General features: G+C 39.5%; 2 protein-coding genes across 3 annotated transcripts in view; both read right to left on the bottom strand.

Moving 5' to 3' along the window:
• The window catches only part of nsmfb (NMDA receptor synaptonuclear signaling and neuronal migration factor b), a 28,408-nt gene extending 16,529 nt beyond the window's left edge, over positions 1 to 11,879 (bottom strand). Inside the window, exons 1-4 of one of the 2 annotated variants that reach the window (XM_079606992.1) lie at positions 11,496 to 11,879; positions 3,847 to 3,908; positions 2,885 to 3,571; positions 2,716 to 2,788 (exon numbers count right to left, since the gene is read on the bottom strand). In XM_079606992.1, coding sequence (XP_079463118.1) covers positions 2,716 to 2,788; positions 2,885 to 3,571; positions 3,847 to 3,908; positions 11,496 to 11,566 — 893 coding nt within the window. In that variant the 5' untranslated portion in view covers positions 11,567 to 11,879. The remainder of the gene's footprint in view (positions 1 to 2,715; positions 2,789 to 2,884; positions 3,572 to 3,846; positions 3,909 to 11,495) is intronic. The other variant, XM_079606993.1, reaches the window with a different exon arrangement.
• A 6,094-nt stretch (positions 11,880 to 17,973) lies between these two features.
• On the bottom strand, positions 17,974 to 20,499 carry LOC306995650 (C-X-C chemokine receptor type 4-like). The gene has a single exon (XM_079607436.1). It carries the CDS (start codon positions 20,495 to 20,497, stop codon positions 19,544 to 19,546), a length of 954 nt encoding a protein of 317 aa, XP_079463562.1. The 5' UTR covers positions 20,498 to 20,499; the 3' UTR covers positions 17,974 to 19,543.
• Between the last annotated feature and the right edge of the window lie 719 nt (positions 20,500 to 21,218).

Here is a 21,218-nt window from a genome sequence, read left to right as displayed (position 1 = left end):
CCCCTTCAAAATCAACATAATTTAAATTAATACATCATCAATCCCTTTTCTAAAATGTGTTTTTGTCTTACCCTTCACTATAGTAAGCCTATTATAGCATTTATATGTGAGACCTAGCGGGATGGTTTTCATGTTAAATTGCGTACATTCATCACTCGCCTGTGCGTGTCTCGTCATATTCGTAAATAGAGAAAAGTTGCTCCTCCTACTTTGATGCGGGTATGGTGTGGAAGTGGCATAGGTTAGTTGTCACAACAAGCGAGCAAGTTTGACATAGAGCACGCTAAATCTTCAACCTCCGGGGAATCAGAGGAGAGTCTGCTGGCAAAAAGAGAACATGACAGAACTCGTAATAAAACAAGAATCAACATTGACTTGGCTTTTCGGAGATGGCGAGAACTGAGGTATTTGAAATATTGTAAAAGTGATGCAGATATGGCGTTTTTATTACTCAACAGGCGAGTAAGTTATTTTATTGAACAGATGCATTTTCATATGTAGCTCTCTAACAGAGTTTATTGTAAAGCATTATCTATTGTAAAGGCTCTTTTCATTATGGTTGTTGTAGCGCTGTGCTGGAATTTATTTTCAATGAAGTACCGTGTCTATTAAGGGGTATAGCTACAGTAACGTCTTCAGCCAGTCAGCTTGAGATCCTTTCCATCCACACTGGTTATATCTCTTAAGCCTAGTAGTAAATGTTTTAAGAGCACCATATTCATCTGCACAGTCACTCAGAGCCAAAGCACAACCATGTTCTTCCGCACAAAGCATCTAGTTTATTTTTTTTTTACACCGCTAGAGGACCAAAAGTTACATAGTGTGCCTTTAACATCAGCATGTTAACATGAAACACTGTTTTATATGTTATGGTTATGTGTCATGTTGCATTGGTTGGCTTAAGACACATTTAGAATACATTTGAGTTAGGCTGAATTCTGTCTTAGTCGAGTTCAACTTTACTCCAGTCCACATACTGCTGTTGGATTCCTTCACTTTTATCCAGAGCAGTCACCTATGAGTTTAGAATGTTAGGAATGAACAGTAAGGCAGCTTTCTAGGTTTTGGAACAGAGCATCAGTAACTAATTTGTGGTTAAAACATGGGCAAAAAAAGTGGTTAAAAAGGTCAAAGGTCAGGTCACCATAATGGTACAACAAACAAGGTCTTTCTCCTACACAGCAGCTGAAATGTGAGTAGCGATGACTGATATTGAGCATTATAAGAGCATTATGTGTGCTGTATGAGACAGAGTTCCTCCATAACTTCAAACACTCTGTCCAATGCTGGTGGAGTGAGAGTTAACACAGGACAAGGAGAGGTGGTAGCACATAGGAGCAGAGGGTGGGGATGAAGCGGAGTGGAGACTTTTTAAAACAATGGGCTAATGAGAAAGGAATACTCACGATATTCTTTAGAGCCAAGGAGAAGCAAAAGAGAAAAGAGAGAACAGTGCTTGAACCATCACAAGAAAACACATAAAAAGTAAAAAGGTAAGGTACACAGTAAATAGAGATTTGTCTTTCAAATATAAACACTGGGTCAGTTCTCATGAAAGAATCACTAAGTGCTTTATCACTACCTATTATAGTCAAATCACAAAATGACAGCTCTACAGCCAAACATTTCACACAAACTGAAATGGTTCTAAAGTGAAAGTGTTAATTAGAAACTAGGAAGAGGAGTGAATAAGTGAGAGGAGAACATGAATTTAGTAGTTGCAGAGATAGCCAAGTCTTCGACTTAGGGAGTGGGTGGGAGAGCAGAGTGAGGTTGAGGGGGAGACAACATGCATGTCGGCTGGAGGGAGATGGACTGCACCCCAGTGGGGGGGCTCAGCCAGTGGGCTCTGTGATTAAGACTTCTGCCCGACAGGTGATAATTAAGCAGTCAAACCGAGCGAAAGCGTCTGTGCACAGAGAAGAATGAAGCCTGAATTCACTCGACTGAAAAGTTGAAGAATAACTGAAAGAGAAAGAGAAAGAGAAAGAAAAAGATGATAGGATGGGTAATTCCATAGTAATTCCATTACAGACTAATGGAAAAGAGGAGGAGAAGGAGAAGGAAAGTGAAAGGAGGTTGGGAAAAAGGAAGGGAAAAAAAGGAAGAGATTAATGAAGAGAGAATAAGTGAAAAAAGAGGAAAAAGAGAATTAATACAACAAAGAAAGAGAAAGAAATGGAAAGAAAAAGGAATAGACAGAGGAGAGGAAATAAGAAAAGGAAAAAAGAAGAAACGCAAAAGGAATAAAACAAAGACGGCAAAGAGCAAGAAGAAGGGAAACAAATGGAAAGAAAAATTAAAGATGAAGAAAAAGAGGCAGAAACAAAAGGAAGAGAGAGATGAAGTGACAGAAGAAGGGGGAAAGTAAAAAGGAACATGATCAGGAAGAGAATGAAGAAGGTAAAGAGAAAGTAGACGGATATGAAGAGACATAATGTGAAAAAAGAAGGGAAAACGAAGAGGAAAAGAATAAAGGCAAAGGGAAAAGGGAAGGGAAGCAGTAATGGAAATAACCGGAAAGGGGAAAGAGGAACGGAAAATAAGACAAAAAAAGAGAAAGGAAGGAGAAAGAGAAAGAATACCTCCTGTCCTCCCACATGCATGAGTCAGGATAGCTTAAATTATACAGTATGTCTGCTTCAGAGACCAACCCTACTACAGAGGAAGCCAAAGGATGAAGTGAAAAGTTTGATGAAATTAAATCCCACTCACGCTTGCATGGTGGTGGTCGCAGTCTGAAAGCTAAACATGTTCTCTTTAGGGAACCAGCTGTTCGCATGATCCTCTGCAAGCAAAAAGAGCAAAGGTAGCAGGTATTGTGTAAATCTCAAAGTCAATAAACCAATTTACAGTCATTCAGGGATCGTGATCTTTTCCTCACCTCGATCTTCAGAGGACACACGGTCCTCACTGTACATTCTCTCCAGCTTCTTGTGCTGTTTGCCACCACCACGAGGTGACGTCTCAAGGTCCAGAGAGCGCTGGCTCTGGCAGTGTGGGCGAATACAGGCAACACAATCCGGCGTGCAGTCCTCTCTAGACCTGCTCCGTCTCGACCCCCAGTCCCGGATGTTATGGGCACTACCTGAGCTCTGCAAAGGTTGGGTCAGAGGTGCATGGGCATAATGATGCTGGTGGCTGGGGCCGTTGTTTCCACGATGGTGGCTTCCTCGATGATGGCTGCTGTGTAAATTGGAGGGAGCATTGGTTCTTGGCGGGTCTGTGGACCTCTTCATCACCTCTAGTTCCAAACTCTCCTCGCTTCCCTGGCCCCCGAGCATATCTCGCTCCCTGGTAATGGTGTAGACACGTGCTGGCTTTAAAGAGCTCTCCGCAGCCTTCTGATTCTGCTGGTCTTCAGAAGAAAGGCTGCGTTCTACGGAGAGACGACGCTTGGAACTGGTTTGAAGGGGCGCAGACTGGCTGTCCGGCTGAGCCTCTTCTTGACTGGGCTTGACTATGAGAGTGTGTTGGGAATATTGCTGGAGGCTGTTATTGTTGTTGTTCAGTCGGTTGATGTCAGGGGAGTCTGTATCCTGACCAATGAAGGTGTCAGACAGCAAATGATCTGGAGTGAGAGACATAAATAAACCAAGAAAAAAATATTTGTCATATTGTCTCGGCAAAGACAGGTGCCAATAAAGCTCTTCTGTAATGATCAATTGAAAGATGACTGGGTGAGTGGTCAGAGGTGGAATTAATGTTAAACCTAAAGAATGATGCTTTGCCTGATGTAAGTAGCAATACACTCGAGTACTTCACAAACTGTAAAACAGGTGAATATGAGGGGACAAAAGACATGAGGACAAATGAAGGTAGGGCATGAGGTGGAATGAACCTAACCTGCTCCGTTGCGGTTCTCAGGGTGTGTGTGAGAAAGATACTCTCCAAATGCTCGAGCTGCTCTGCAGAGAGACAAACAGAAGACCAAATCAGAGCATGGAGATACAACTCTTGGTCTTGATATACTTTTGCATGCTGATGCATTCAGATCTCAGTAGTTATTCATAATCCATTTGTTAAATCTGATGTTACACAATCACTGTTTTCGGGTCCAAATGCTCTTTCAGATCCCAAAAGTAAACAAAAATTGTGCTAAAATACAGTCGCATTGTGCTGTAGTACTACCAAAAACTCATGATCCAAACCATTATCTCCATACCAAAAACTCAGTTGGCCAGAGATTCATTTTATTTTCAGAATTGTTCAAATACTGGTGTCTGGGACACTTGTGGTGGGCTGTGAATGAACACTGCTCATAAATGCCTGTTGAGACAGTATTCTCACTTTAAATAGAGAAGCTTGGACCAGGAAAAGTATTTGATGCGTCATGACCACAAGCAGATAGTTTATAATTATAATAATACAAACGGCATCAAAATTTCACATCCATTTCAATGGCCCTGTTCTATAGCGTTACACAGAGACATTTACAGACCACTAACTTTATCAAGCAATTTTAGATTCTCCTCTTGGCCACTAATGCACTTGAGTGATTAATGGCTTTCCATTTAAATATAACGTCTACTTTATAATTCGACTCTGACCATATTTCTCACCTACACACTGTGTGAGATGTGCAGTCAAGACTCAATACTGGTTTTCCCACAACGCAAAGCACAAGACAGGTCTGCAGTCTATTTCCCACATTCAATTATCTCACAAGTGAAAATAGGAAACATTAGCAGATGTCACAAATTATGCCTCCAATTTAAACTAGGCCACCACACCTGCAGATGCTTTCAGAAAAAATGCTGAAAATCTCCATATACCATAACTTATCAAGGCAATGAGGTGTAAAGCAGTGAATGAAATCGAGATACATACACTTCAGCTTCCAGTATGAGGCCACTCAGCTGCTGTGGTACAAGAACATGGCCCCTAATTTGATTTGCTGTATGAAGGGAGGAAGCAATAGCTCAGAACTCAGGAAGCAAAGTCAGGAACAGAGGTCGCGTTAGATCTTTCTCATTTCTCAGGGTTGAAAAAATTCTGTCATAATCTAATATTAACCGTCATTTTAATTTTACATTTGAATTATAATTAAGACTTTTCATAGCTCTTGTTTTTGTTCACATTTAATCATGAACTTACATGATGAGCGTATGAGCTGTATTATGCATTTAATTATTTAAAAAAAGAACAGATGAAAAGAGACTATGTGTCACTTATGTTTAGCACCACACGAAGGCGGAGGCCACTAAAACAAGACCTTTGTGCCTGAACAGGCAAATATGACCAATGCAATATATTACATAATACAATTCAGATTGTAATATGAACAAAACATAATCAACTATTTTGCCTGAACTCATTTAAAAATTTCCCTGACTGCTAAAAAAAATTAGTCAATGACGGAAAATATTCATTTAACGCGACCTCAGGTCGGAAAGATGAGTTTGTTATGAAGAAGGAAAAGGGAAACAGCTTTATGTGTAGAACCATGTGTTCTCTTCTTAGCAATAAAAGACAGGATTCAAAGAACTCGGTCTCGTACATTGCCAAACCTTTCTCTCATTGCACCAGCAGTATGATCTTTTATGCGATGCTTTCATTGTGTGTGTGTGTGTGTGTGTGTGTGTGTGTGTGTGGTTTGGTTATACCACTGAAAATGGCTTCTACAATGCTGACAATACAATGCTTCCACAATCAAGTCCATTGAAAACAAACAATTTGGATGCATTTGCACTCCCGATGGTCCTTACAATCAGCATAGATGATTTCTACAAATCATTAATACATTCGAAGAGCTGCCAGATTCCATTATGAAATTCATCACTCCACCTCTTAAGGATTGGAAAGGTTTAGACAGTATTCTCCCCTCCTGTGTGGCCCTGCGAAAACACTACTAATGCAGCCTAATCGCTCGCATATGCTGGGGTACACCAACTAGCAAGCACAACTGAAAAATAGCACCCATCCTGTTTCACTCACCTTGCTTTTAATTTAGTTCCCAACTAATGATGCCTTCCCACACAAATGTTTCTCCTGCACAAGCTCAATAAATATGTAGATTCTAACATGCATAAATAGACTCTTTGAAGCCCACCTCCATCCCTGCACTTTGAGAAACGTACATGCTACACAAATGCACATAGATGAACGCTGTGAACTGACAATCACCTCCACAAGCATAATCAGCACGCTATGGGCAAATTGTGCAGTCTCTGCGTCTCTAGAGATGCTGGGAAATGTTGTTGGAGTAGCCATGCTTTACTGCAACGACAGTTTGAATAATTAAATACTAGCCAGCATGTGCATCTCTCTCTCTCCTCACTCAACAAACTCTTCTAACAGATGGGAAGAGTGAAGCAGAGTGCAATTGTCCAATCGCTTTCTCATCATTCTTCTCACGGTCTCACTCCACAGTGCCTGGAGTAGGTACAAGCTAAATGTTTTAAAGTGTGATGGGCCAATCAAAAAACATTGAAGGGCAGAGATGGACTATAGGACCTATGAGACCTACGCCGACACATCGAAACCCACAGCGTTTGTGTTATGATTGTACTGACATTGTGAACTTGAAATGTACTCAATGATGGTCCTAAAAGAACACATTTAGCTTCTAGTCGGTGAGGAGAGGTGTGTTTGCAGGCAGATATCAGGAGAAATGGGATGGGACGTTTGACGGCGGACAAGGAAGTACAGTGCAGAGGGCTGTTCGGAAAAAAAGTTCCCCGCTAGGACACAAATCATTTTCAATAAGACTGGAAGGCAGGAGCAATCCCGTAAAACTGCTGTGAATGTGCGATAGATAAGTGGAGTGGGTGGCTGAGGGCAGTACGCCAGGATCCGAAGCTTAAACGGGCTGGCCTAGTGGACATTTTTCTCCCTACAAATCTTTGTATATTTACAGCTTATAAACATTTTGTTTTGACAACCAATGTCCTGAGAAACCAGGTCTTGCCTCAACATCAGGTCTCCATCAACTATTAGTTAATAGTTTTACCAAGTCCAGTAGTACACATAAACAACATTAAAGGGTTAGTTCACCCAAAAATGAAATTTCTGTCATTAATTACTCACTCTCATGTCGTTCCAAACCTTTAAGATCTTACTTCATCTTCGGAACACAAATTAAGATATTTTTTATAAAATCCGAGAGCTTTCTGACCCCCCCATAAACTGCAATGTTATTACCACTTTCAAGGCCCAGAAAGGTAGTAAAGACAAAAATGTAACACTTACATAATTACGGACTTGTACTTAACATAATAATCTTCAATTGTATAGTGTATAAGCTAAGCTATCAGCCTAATCATGTATCTTTATGCTATGCAAGTGCGCAAGCTTACTAAAAGTAAACAGACATTAGTTGTTGTCATTATAACATAGTTCAAATTACATATATCATTATAACACATCATTATAATCAGGTGATAGGAGTACCCATTAAGATTTATTTGAGCCAATGGGAAAGCTTGTGGTCCTAACAGAGATCTGATTTCTCTTGACACCGACCCAACCGAGTCAACTGGTGTACTGGAAAAAGTCCAACTACTCTCTATGATCAGTCGATTCCTGTCAGAGGTTTAGATAACACATGCCTGTAATAGACAAAGATGGATTATGGTCCAGCTACGTTGGGCAATAGTCGATATGTAATGAGTCTAAATAACAAGAAATTGAGAAATGAAAATGAGAAATAAAACTGCAGTTGTGAGAATAAACATGCTGTGTGTGCAATACACAGCGAAATGGATGCCCCACAACCAATATTATTATTATTCAATATTATGGCAATATTATTCAACATCATATCTGCAATAAGGTGTTTAAAATGAACTCAAGGTGCTAAGGATGGGCCAGGAAAATTTTCCTGTAAAAACATTCAACTGGCACATATTCAAAAGCTGGTCATTTATATGAATTTTACATTGGCAGTGGCTTGTTTCCAAGACAGTGTCAGGCCACAATGGGCCTCTTGGCTGGAGGTCCCTGGCAGTCAGAGGCCCCCAGCACTGGCCCCATTGGCTTGTTTTATAATCTATCCTGTTAAAGATTCAAGGAGTGAGGCAGGGAAAGTGATACCTCACCCCACACATTCATTGCTGAACCGCTTAACCTCAAAACTGCCAGCTTGTCCACTCTGTGATTAATTTGTGCCTCTTTGAAATCCAATTGTTCTACATTAATACCTTCTGCCTAAGAGCGTGGCACAAGCAATTACCTATTAGTGTGAGGATAGTTTACTGTTCTTTTTCAAAAATCACTGGTTCAAAACAACAAAAGTTACTCAGTTGGAGAGAATTAAATTAGGAATAATAAATATTGAGAAGCAGTATGAGAGGCCCAAATCACTCACAAACATATTTCTCCTCTCTCTTTCGCACACAGTCTTCGTCTCATGCCAGTTTGTTTTAGGGTGTAGTGGTGTTTTCATCTCTCATGTTTTCAGCCATGTGACAGTAAAGGGGGATGGGGAGGGAGCAATGAGGGAACGCAGAGAGAAGCGTTTTAACCAGCAGATGCTTTAACCAGGACTGCTAGACAAAAGCCCCGTGGCGCTCCAGGAGAAGAGGCGGATGACTAGTGATTCAGATGAACCACATGAAGATAACTGCCCAATGTGGACACAAATATACACTGGTATTTAGATTGAATGCATGAGGCTATAAGTGCATGAAGGCAGCATGGGTAAAGGAGAGCTGAGATAGCACACACTGGAGCTGTTTTCATGCGTCTGTTCACGCAGAGCCAGGAATGAGTGCTTTTGCTCTGGGTAACTATGACTTCAGCAGACCGCTTTGGTGAGCTACACTAATTTAGCAAAAAGCAAGTACAAGTTGTTCTTGAGTGCCTCAGACGCATTAACCAGAACACCCATATGTGACATGACCCCTTTCTCTCACATTGTTTTCTAGTCCTCCTTCTTGTTTGCTTATAATGAACCTACAAATATTGTCTTCTCTTTGCCCATTTCATTTCTTTTAATAATTCCATTTAATCTCACACTGTCCTCACTGCCAGCTAAGAGTTTTTGTCATTGACAGCTACAATTTATGTAAGCTTGCAGTGTGAACTAAACACTGAGTCATATTCGTCTCTGAAAATGCTAAACATCTGCCATTGGCATGCAGCTTTTAAAATCTCTTCATTAGAAATTCATTAACACTTAATGAGCAGGTCTCTAAATTAGTCGCATAGCAAACATTAAGGTTCCAAATGGCAATAGACCAAAATGTCCCAGCTGATCCATTCCAATTTTCCGAGACCTTTCAGAACTCTATCTGCAGTACAAAAAAGGCCATTTATTGGAACTAAGCTGCAAAAAGGGGTCGTTCTGAAAGCTTTGGTGTGCAACTTGACCTGCGCAGTCAGTAAAATAGGAGGAGAATGGAGGATTTTATTACTCCTATCCACAAAAAGAGGAAGATATTGCGCATTATTCTAGATTGCACAACTAACAAGCGAGATTCAAAAAAATCTCAACGTTAGTAAAGAATGACTGAGGTTTCTTTAAGCCCCTAAATTCTAGAAGTCTGACCTTCACAGATTGTGCTGCACATTTAATTGTTTTTGATTAAACAATCAATGTAAGGCATTACAGGGACAGATTTTGAATGGCTGGGACGGGACCCAATATTGGGATTTTTTAGACCCAACAGAAAATCCCCAGCCCGCAAATAAACCGAGTTTTAACTAATTTCACAAATGCATATAAAAAATAGGCTCAGTAGAAATGGCACAAACACTTTATAAGATAATGCTATAAAACATATGACAAATATTCTAAAAAGTCTTTAATTTATTGGTTTCCTAACTCAACTCTACAAAACATCTTGCAAAAAGACAGGAAAACAACATGTGTGTCCCAGTCTAACTCCAATCATCGTCACACACATATAAACATGAGTTTTCATATAATCTGGGCCTCCCACCAGTTCGACTACAGGTGGTCTCAAGCTCTATTTAGACATTTACATGTCAGCCTGTGAGACTGGGGAGGCTTATAGATCTATTCACTGCATAACTCTAATTGGCTGTCATTCCAGCATGGTTCTTTTTTTCTCTGTCACTGGATGCGGGAGAAATTTTAAAGAGCTGAAAAAAAATGTGTGATTCCTAAAGTCACAAGTCATCTATCACCTATCTATCTCACAAGACATACAGTGGTCAAGTAGCCATCAAGCTCCCCTAATGCATGCATAGTGCAGTTCAGTGTACAGAATATCCAAGTAAATGCATTACACATCCATAATCCATCTGAGAAAACTAAAACAACTAGGTTGCAGCAGCAGCCGAAAGAGGGAGGACACTCACTGAAAATTATCACGCTTTCCTCTCGTCCAGAATATGTTTCTCTGTTCAAGGCATACAATGCACATAAAGTGCTGTTTGGCTGAGATATTAAAATTCTGATACTGTCGCTAAACAGATGAATTAAAGGAGGAGGATGAAAACAGCAAAAGATCCCACTGTCGCTGTAATGCAGAGAGGTAATGAGTCTCAAGGGTCGGTCAGAAGTTTGGTGACAGCTGATTGGGGAAAACAGCAGTGAATATGGTTGTTAATGGTCATTTGAGTGGGTAAAATGAATAAGTGACTAACTGATACATTTACTTTTAAAGGTGCACAGAGACGGAAGCCTTTCAAAGGTGAAAAATTATGTTGGTTGAGTCCAATCAATACACAAAACTATAAATTATTTAAATTAATATTCTAGCCAAGTAACAAGCAAAAGAGAACAATACATTTATGTCAAATTTGTTTGTCAATTTAGTATGGCAAGTCTAATCACACCTCACTTCATGACGTCTGTGAAAATCACCAGCTGAGTTAGAGAGTGACGAAGTGACTGACATACCTGTCATGGTGGAACATCAGCCTTATATTTGCGCTGTTGAGCAAACAAAAACCAAACTGCCAATAGAAATAAAACCGTATTGAAATATGTAAAATATCATAAATAAAAAAAACAAATAATAATAATGCAATCTTAAATAAATAAATAATAAATATGATTGTTTGTTTAGAGCATAATCACCAGGCAACTGTAAACTGCTGAATTCTGAAAAAGCTTTATAATAATAATATTTTTAGCATCATCATCACCACCCGATATCAACGTTACAACAACAATAATCCTCATCTTCATTCTTAATAAATAACAGCAAAAACAACAATAATATTACTTAATGATAACATAAATGACAATGTCACGCTGAAGTCATCAGCTCAACAGCAAATAACTAAATTTCCGATAGTTTATAATTTTTAAAAAAGCCCTGAAAAGTAATTTAAGTTATAGGCTATATTTTGATACAAAGTTATCACGCCAGTTACAAAGTGTCTTCAACACGATTACAGCACCAGGAGCTGTCACCGGTACATTTCTGATTTCGAATTTATCTGTGTTTTACAGTCGTCAAAAACAAGGAAAGTGTTACAATATGAGGTGTGATGAGATGTGTTATAGGTTTGAGAAGCAGCACATGATCCACCTCCTCCATGAGACGCGTTGCTCGCGCGCCCGTGATGCTGCTACTCACCTAACTTTTGCGGCAACAGAAGAAATCGCATCATTCCTTAAATTCTTCTTCTTGGACACGGCAGTTCCCATGCTGTAGTGAAACGACCAGTGTGTAAAAACAGCTCATTCCACTCGTCACATCTGCAATGGAGGAAAGTAATGCACAATGGAAACAAATCATCCGCAGAGTGGAGATACGATCGCCTCCTCTCTTCTTCTTGATTCAAACTGCTGCTTCAAACGTTCCGTTTGTTCCTCATGTTTAGGAACGCGACGTCCAGCTGAATTTCACAACGTGAAGTTTATGGTGTCTTGTTAGCGGAGTTTGAGTTAGTACAGCAATGTGGAGGGTGAGCTGCCAGTACGATAGAATGTGCTCGTGCGCGCCACTCACTACAAACATTCTCTCTCTCTCTCTCTCTCTCTCTCTCTCTCTCTCTCTCTCTCTCTCTCTGATCCAGATAAAACGCGTGACGGAAACTAGTGCCATATAAGGGAGAAAGTGGCTCAGCTTGTCCTCTGGCGTCAGATTAAAAGTGGACAAAAAGCACGAAGCCCTTTTTTGTCTCCAAAAGTGATAGCAATTTTCCACCAGCAGCCTATTTGCCTACATGTTGACCCCAATATCTGTTGTCACAGCCAAAAGAAGTCATTATGCGGTTTTCAGAAGAATTTAAACAGCCAGCAGATTGCTATTGTAAATAAAAAAAATTGTAAAATAAAATACATAAAAATATAACATATAAAACTATACTGTTAGCAAACCATAGGCTATTTACAAATCTTTACATTTATTTCCATTCTAAGGGGTGAAAACTGATATAAAATATTAGGCTTAAAATATTCCTTATTCCTTGTCCTCTAGTGGACAACATTAATATCACAGCCTTGTGGCCCTATTTTAACGATCTGAAACGCAAGTATCAAACGCCAAAAGCAAGTAACTTTGTGGGCGGATTTCGGGATAAATGACTCCTGCCCCCGACTCACACAAATCTAAAATAGGTTGGTCTGAACTCTGAAGTAGCTACATTATTTTAGTTTGGGCGTAACGTGCAATAAACCAATCAGAGCGTCATCTCACATTCCTTTTAAGAGCAGGCACGCTTGTTTCATGGCGGATTGCTATTAAAACGGCGGATTTGCCAGGCGCACGCAACTTTCATGATGGTAGTATAGGTGATTTCGCAGTCTTCAGAATTTTGTTTCCTGGTTCTTGACGGACAACCCACTTTGTCAGATGTCCTTATATACCGATGTGTCTTGCCACTATTGATCAAACAGGTTTGATCCGTCATTACTACAGCTTGAATAATTTGGGTAAATGTGTTTTCACATCTTCATGGACACCACAATGATTTCCCTCGTGTGGTAATATTTTTCCTTGTAATTATGGTTTGCAAAAATGGGAACCAGAAGCAAAGCAAAGTGTATGCTAGTTGTGCACACACTACATTATGGCCAAGCGCATGCTCCCTTAAAATAGCATCTGCATAATGCACCACTGACTTTAGACTAGGGTTTTCTTGGTTTGTGGCGGAATTGTTTTCTGAAACTGCGAAATGGCACCAGGGAACGTTTGCGCTGGAAAACGCCTCCTGTTTTCGCTGAGCCGCCCCCTGGGAGCGCAAGTTCATTCCCTAATTTACCGACGTGCATCTGTGGAGGTAAAAGTCCACTGCGTCGGGTGCAAAATAGGTGTACAATGTCAATTGCGCTGGGTGCAAAATTGGGCCCCCTATCTTTCAGTTGAAATTAATTAAATGTACATTGATAATTAAAGCTACAAAAGTTATTCAGTCAGAGTAGTGAGAAAAAATATTTTCTTTTTTTCTTTTGTTGTTTGATTAACATTAAAGGACAAGTTTACAAAGACGTGAAACTCACCGAGTGGTCAGGGGTGTTCACTGATATGCTCACACAAAAATCGCTGCAAAAGATGCTTTCCAACAGGTTTTATCGTAGTTTTTGTCCAATCCATTGACTTGTACCTCACAGCACATCCAATACAAGTCAATGGAGTTGGACAAAAACTACGATAAAACCTGTTGGAAAGCATCTTTTGCAGCGATTTTTTGGTGAGCATATCAGTGAACACCCCTGACCACTCTGAGTTTCACGTCTTTGTAAACGAAAGTTTAATGCGTTTTAGGAAGGATATTCCAGTGCACATAGACAACCATTGTGGAGATGGGGGGGGAAAGCGAAAGAAACCCAAAAAAATTTGGGACCGCAGCATGTGTCCAAATTTTTATTTTAACCGTTCTATTTCATCAGAAACGATCTGAAAACAGGGCTTTAAGTGTAAAATACTGAACTTGTCCTTTAAGGACACAGACAACAGTGAGTAGGCTGCTGTCACTTTAAGACCTTCCAATTGTTATTTTCACTTAAGACAAGTGGTTATGTCAATATACTGGCCAAGATGGTTTGTTTTCACGGTTTGTTGTGCTATAAAAAAAAGTTATAAAAAGCTATAAAAAACATAAATCCGTTACCAGGCTGTTTCTCATTCGCTTTAACGTGTCAAACACTTAAGCTGTCATTCTTTGCGCAGCTATATTTACAGACCGCGATATACACGACACAACGAATTATAAAATTTAAATAGGCTAATAATAATATATAATATGATACAATAATAATGAATACTACCATTCAAAATGTATTAGCTACAGTATTAAATGGCTGGAAAATCTCTTGCTCATTTTGTAGGTTAAAGTTTCAGAGTATCTGATATCTGAGACAATGGTTTTATCATGGGGCAACTAAGTTCAAGCCCGAACAAAGCGTTTGAAGAGCGTGTACACAAACCCTGTGTGTACTACTCAAATACACCACCAACATTATGGATAACCATCCTCATTGGGCTGATGCGATGCGACGCCTGTTAGTACTAGTGAGGTTGATGTAGGGAGAGAGGAGAAAAAGGGGAAGAAAAGGTTCTGGAAGTTGGCCACTTTCCTGCAAAATATGAGCTGGTTCAGGCTGAGAAAGACTACCAGAATGAAGTGGGATTATACTGTAAACTTTCCAATGGTAAAATCACATGAACATGTCATCGTACAATGCTGATTGATGACTGAGAAATCATGTCAAAAGTGTCCCTAAATGAGAAGCAACTCTAATTTGACATTGCAATTTTCATTATTTAATTTTATATACTGTAGCTCCCCTTCGACTTCTAAAGTTATCCCTGCTGCTGAGGAACAGCTAGAGCAGGACATCCTGGACGAGAGTAAAAAATAATAAATCAATGAGCTTTAGAAAAAGTTATTATACAATTTTTCAAATATAAATAATATTTCACACGACTACACTTGTTTATCTTAATAGACCACATTTTCAGCCGTTGTAAAGTTGGCAACAAGCTGGGTGAAGGAGGATTTGGCTCTGATGCAGGGACTAGATGTGAGGATGGATTATGCAAAACTTTGCATAATATCAGTTCATGACTGGCATGATATGATCTCGGTGCGCATGCTAATTTGTTAATTCTTTGTTTTGTTGATCAGGTGGCTGTGAAATTTTCAGTGAAGATGCCAGGTATGCCATATATCAAAGTGGTGTGAGTAGCCTGCACTGTCTATGTTATTGCTTCTCAGTCACTGTTTTCAATTTATGATGTAACGTATTATAATCATGTTAAAATCATAGACTACAATTGATTTTTTCCAAAGGCAAACTGTTTTTTTATGGTCTAAGTCCTTATTTGAGAAACCACTTCCATCTAACTGCATATTTTGTTTCTTTTAGCCTGGTTATGCCAAACGCCTCCCCTTGGAGATCGGCCTGACAGTGATGGCCAATAACAACCTCAGATAATTCAAATTCTGGACTGGCAGGACGACACAGACCCCTGCATCGTGGTCATGGAGCGGCCCTTGCCTTGCATTGACATGTTTAGTTTTGTGGAGCTCCGCAGAGGAAGAGGAGGGGACAGCACAACATGTTATGCGGTGTCTTCCATCAGGACATCAAACTGGAGAACCTGCTGGTGAACCAGGACACCATGGAGGTTAAATTGATTGACTTCGGGTGTGATGCGCTAATTAAGAAATCAGCCTTCAAAGTCTTCAATGGTATGTGTATTATGGACTGCTTTAATTCGCTCACAGAAACTCATCCTAGTCAACATTCTGTGGAAATGTATTAAACATCAGTCAACATCTCTTTACTCCAGGCATAGAAGATTACTCTCTGCCAGATGTAGAATACAACGGCAAGTACCACGCAAAGCTGACAGTGTGGTCACTATAGGGATCGTCCTGTTCGTAATGGTGTGCGGAGGTTATCCCACAGCTGACCACCTGTTCATGATCTATGCCAACATCTGGACCAGTCCTAGTCTGTCACAAGGTGAGATTTTCATCAGTAAACAAAGAAGGACAATTTGAATTCTAAATCATACAAAAAAGACCAATAGTTTCCAAGAGAGCAGGAGTAAAGTAGCTAATAATATCTCTCATAACTTTTTGCGCTGGTCTGTATCCTCAACCACAGAAGAGACTCGTTGTGGAGAAGATGCATCTTCATGACTGGTTTAAGGTACGGAGTCTAAGATTTGTGGCTTTTTCCGTTTTGTTGTTTTTGTTTTAGTTTGATCATCAGTCATATAATTATAAACGTGTTGCTAAGTCAAATTTCCTCTAAATGCATTAATTTAGACCAATAACACTGATTTACGTTTTTGTTTCAGGTCATGGAGTAAGCCATGGAGAGCATCAGCAAACAACTCCTGACATGGCCACCCTGTTGTTCTGTCTTCGGTCAGCTTTGTGTCTGGCGGGCTGAAATAAGTGCCGTTTACATCCTTCCACATGGGCCTTGCGGGGCCGGCAAATCCTGGTAGCATCTGGAGCCTTGACTTGAAGCAGCAATATTTAAGTCTGGCAGCATTGCTGTTTTGGCATCTGTAAAGAATAGTTATTTGTATATAATATAAAAATAAATACATATATATATATATATATATATATATATATATATATATAAGAACATTTTAGGACATTTTGTTAGAAAATTTGTAAGAAAATGTATAAAACAATTGTTAGAAATTGTAGAATACATTTATATTTCTATTGCACTGTTGCACTGTAAGAGTTTCATTGTAGCCCTGCTAGACACCCTTGAGACTCCTGCAAACATAATTTATTTTTCTTCTTAACCCATTACGATCCCAGAGCTCCCTGTCATAAACTCGGGCCAAACATCTACTTTCATCAGCGATCTCTTACAAAATGAATACAGTTAATGAACAGATCCGAGATATTTAAAAACATATCAGACACTGTTAATGTGTTCACCATGAGATCAACACCCCAAAAGTTGCCATGTCTTGTTGTTCATGTTTACCAAGTTTCATGAAGTCAGGACATTACATCCACAAGAAATAGGCTAATTAGTAATTATTGGCCTTCATCTCCACAACCATTAAATTAATAAAAAATTGTAACTTCTTAAATACTAAACTTTTGCCTACATTTAAGAGTGTCATAGTACAATGAATTGGTCTTGGTGACAGAAGCTTCCTCAGTAAAGACAGAATGACAGGACAAGACAGATAAAAAAATAGATAAGGATGGCGTGCTGAATGAATATAAATAGTGTTTTGTGTTGCACATTTTATTGGGGACATTTAACTGCTCGTAATGGCCTGAGGAAAGAAACTTCTTGTGTGCCTGGCTGTTCTGGTGCTCAGTGCTACCTTGCGCAGACCGGACAGCAACAGTTCAAAGAGAAAGTGGCCCGGATGTGAGGGGTCCAATGATTTTTGCCAGCCCTTTTACGCACTCTGGATGAGTACAGTGCTTGGAGAGTGGGGAGGGGGTGTACCAATGATTCCCAATCAGGACTATCCGCTGTAGTCTTCGGAGGTGTTATAGAAGTAAGACTGTTCCAGACTGTTATAGAAGTGCAGAGGACAGACTCAATGACTGCAGAGTAGAACTGCATCAGCAGCTTCTGTGGCATGTTTTATTATTCATATCACACCTGTAAAAAGTGTGTCTTTGTACAGATTTTATAATATATTATCTTGACAAAAGACTAATAAAATTATCTCTTCATTTTAAATGGACATCAATATATTAAGTCATGTCATGTCAACCTCAAAAATAATGTTTTATTGGGGTCTATAAAAGTTAAATAAACATTTATTGATCTAGCATTTAACAGATGTGTGTGTGTGTGTGTGTGTGTGTGTGTGTGTGTGTGTGTGTGTGTGTGTGTGTGTGTGTGTGTGTGTGTGTGTGTGTGTGTGTGTGTGTGTGTGTGTGTGTGTGTGTGTGTGTGTGTGAGAGAGAGACATGCAGAGTCAGAGGGGTGCGGATCCATTTGCAAACACTTTATTAATAGAAAGCAGGCAGAGAGAATTAGTGTTGGGGAAAGTTACTTTTAAAAGTAATGCATACAAAATTGCGTTACTCCCTTAAAAAGTAACTAATTGCATTACCTAGTTACTTTTTTAGAAAAGTAATGCGTTACGTTACTTTTGCGTTACTTTTTTTCCCACCTGGGCTGGGCTTGTTTTTTTTATAAGACAAAAGTTCTATTTTTGGGCAAATGTAAAGACCCTTTCACACCAAAAGTGAAATAATAATTTCTGAAGGAAATGTGTACAGTAGAGGAAAGCAAACAAGCAAACCTTTCTATCAATCTATAGTCATTTTTGCTTATTTAACTGAATCATCGAAGGTCAGAAGCTAGTACATTGGTCAATAAAGTGAGATTAAATGCATAAAAATGTATGTTTTATTTAACATATTTAGTTATTGGAGATGTGCATAGTATTCTGATTCTGCATTTCACTGATTATATTCATTTTGAGGAATATTTAATATTTTTTAGTGCAAGTGAGATGAGTAAATGCTCAAATTTAGTCTAGAACTATAAACATCATGTTCACACACACACACGCGTGCACACACACACACACACACACACTTCGATTTGTCTCAACATGAGGACAGGAGAGCTGTCAGTCAATAAAAGGGAAAACAAAGTAACTTGCGTTACTTATTTGAAAAAGTAACTCAGATATTTTGTTGTAAATTTTAAAAGTAATGAGTTACTTTACTAGTTACTTGAAAAAGTAATCTGATTACGTAACTCAAGTTACTTGTAATGCATTTCCCCCAACACTGAAGAATGCAGTAGAATTAGTGAAGATCTGGAAAGATCCACTACTCATAGACGATACCAGGCAGGGGTCGGGGCAGGCAGCAGACGATAACACGGAGATCAGGATAGCAGGCAGTGGATGGGAAACCAGGAAAGACAATTGAATGTAACCACTCAGAGATGTAGGCCGTAGCTGGTACAAGACTTCGCAAGGAGCACTGAGAGAAGGCATATTCAGGTGAAGATGTTCTTTGATGACCAGAGAGAGATATTGATGAGCGATCTCTCTCTCTCTCTGTGTGTGTGTGTGATTACATTTTATTAAATTATTAAATATTCATTTACAAACATAGGGAAAAAGTTGAGGTCCCACATGAAGACAAATCACAGAGGAGACAAGGGAAAATCACAAACTACTAGGAGAGTGTTGTACAACCACAAAGTACAGAGGCTTTCATTTAGTCATTCATTTAAAAATAACAGTTTCAAATAATAAATTATCACAAGGAAAAAGGTTTTTGTTGGCATCGTTCATCCTCTTTGTCGAGGGGTTGATGTTCCTTAAATGTGTGTTCCCTGTTCAAAGAAAGTTATTTCTCTTTAAAAGCGGTTGTCAGAATAGAGCAAGTGTCAGCCACAACATTTCTTCTTCTTTTTTGAGGGCAGATGAAAGGTTACTAAAACCTTTACATTCAAAGACAAAGTCAAGACAAATAGCAGAAGATATTCTTGGTTGGCTTCCACAGTCCTGTTACAGAAATACTTTATTAGTTGTTAATTGTTATATTTTTGTAAACTATTCAAGTTACAAGTTCTGGAAGCATATACATTATAAAAAGATATATAATGCACAAAGCAAACACAAATTTTAGACACAGAGAATAACATAATTTTTTTTTTACATTTAGTAACACATGAATAAATGTTTACTAACACATTTCCTGCTTACTCAGTTTCATTCTGATATTGTTGTGGCTGGTCTGAATACGGACTACTTCTGGATCGCAGCGCTCGAGCAGAAAAGGCGTAAAGAAAGGGGTTCACGCAACTGTTGATAAAGAAAAGAGCCCCGGTAACATTGTAGCTGGCATCTGATTTCCATGACATCATTAAAACAATGTTGTTGATCATACAGGGGGTGCTGAATATGAAGAAGGCCACTACGATTCTGACGGCCAGTTTCGTCAGCCTGTGGCTGCTGAAGGAAGCTGACTGACTTATCCGTTGGTGAAGTCGAAGGTAGAAGCACAACAGGCTGAAGAGAGGCACAATATACATTACTAGAGTCTCGACAAGTAAGATAGCAATTCTTTCTTGAGGATTCCTATAATCCTGATAACACTGTAGAAGCCCGTCATTCTTCCGCTCAACACTTCGGCCATAAAGAGCGTAAGAAGCCAAAGCTCCACTTGATATCCATATCCCAAAAATCAGCCCATTTTGACCCTTCCCTCCAAGCTTCTCCCATCGCTGAGTATACAGCACTTGCAGGTACCTTTGCACACTCAACAAGGTGACAGAAAGCACACTACTGTAGAGGCTCCAGTACACTACATAGGAAAATAACTTACATAGATCTCTGCCAAAAACCCAGCCGCTCAGAAGAGCATAGATCCACACAGGCAGAAAAATCAGACTCAGTAGATCTGAGACAGCCAGACTCAGCATCAGTTTTGGGGTGAAGCTGCCCTTTAGATGTTGGGTGAGCATGACCATCACCGCTAGATTACCTGGTACACCCAGCGCAAAGCACAATCCCAGAACAGTGCTGGACGTTAGCACATCCACTGAGGTATGGGCAAACAGAGAGCCATTCGAAATGTTCTGGTACTGCATGTTCACCTGCCAATTGCTGATGTGAATATAAAGTTTGAATGTCTGAATATAAAGGCCATGCATTAGATGAGGATGTAGACTCAGGAAGTGAAATCACCCAGGAAGCGATTTGACCTTTGTCCAACGTGATCTCCTGAGAATACGTGTTTATTTTTACGTAAAGTGTAGTTCTACCATACGTACATTTGTTACGTTTTATACACAGAGAAACATATAATACTGACGTATGTACAGCACAAAAATGTAAAACATTTACATATTGACAGCACAAAAACTTTATGTACGTATTAATTTATGTACGTATGAACAACTCTACCGACGTACAAATTTGTACGTATTCTTATTTATGCATATTAAAATCGTGGCATTAATGTTTTGACTCTTGCATTCAATTGGCTTCACGTTTTCAGTCGCTGTCACGGAACGCTCGACAACGCCTCCTCCTGGTTTCACCAGATCGCTCTCTCCTGCGTATTAGGACTGCATTTCCCATTATCCACTCCTGCTCATTATCTCCTTAACCTCCTCATCATTGCATTATTATCACCTGTGTACACTCAGCTCCCCTTTATCTGAAATGGAAGCTTTAGCGTAAGTTCTGCTGGGAAGACTCAATTGTTGCGTCATTGATTATCTTCTCATCTATCCAATCACGTTTTAATACTAGAAGTATAAAAGACCCGTACTTACACTTGTCTGAGTTCGCAGATGCTGACGCTTCACTCACCTCCATCCACCCCTCCACCACCAAGATGATTTCTTCCCTCCAGCAAGAGATGGGTTC

The sequence above is a fragment of the Phoxinus phoxinus genome, assembly GCF_949152265.1.
Source record: "Phoxinus phoxinus genome assembly, chromosome: 3".
In the NCBI taxonomy this organism is placed as follows: domain Eukaryota; kingdom Metazoa; phylum Chordata; class Actinopteri; order Cypriniformes; family Leuciscidae; genus Phoxinus; species Phoxinus phoxinus.
The sequence above is the reverse complement of the archived record's forward strand: the minus strand, read 5'-3'. Positions and strand labels throughout refer to the sequence as shown.

Excerpts from the sequence above, each read along its gene's own strand:
- LOC306995650 (XM_079607436.1), bottom strand. The coding sequence starts at position 20,497 with ATGCATGGCCTTTATATTCAGACATTCAAACTTTATATTCACATCAGC.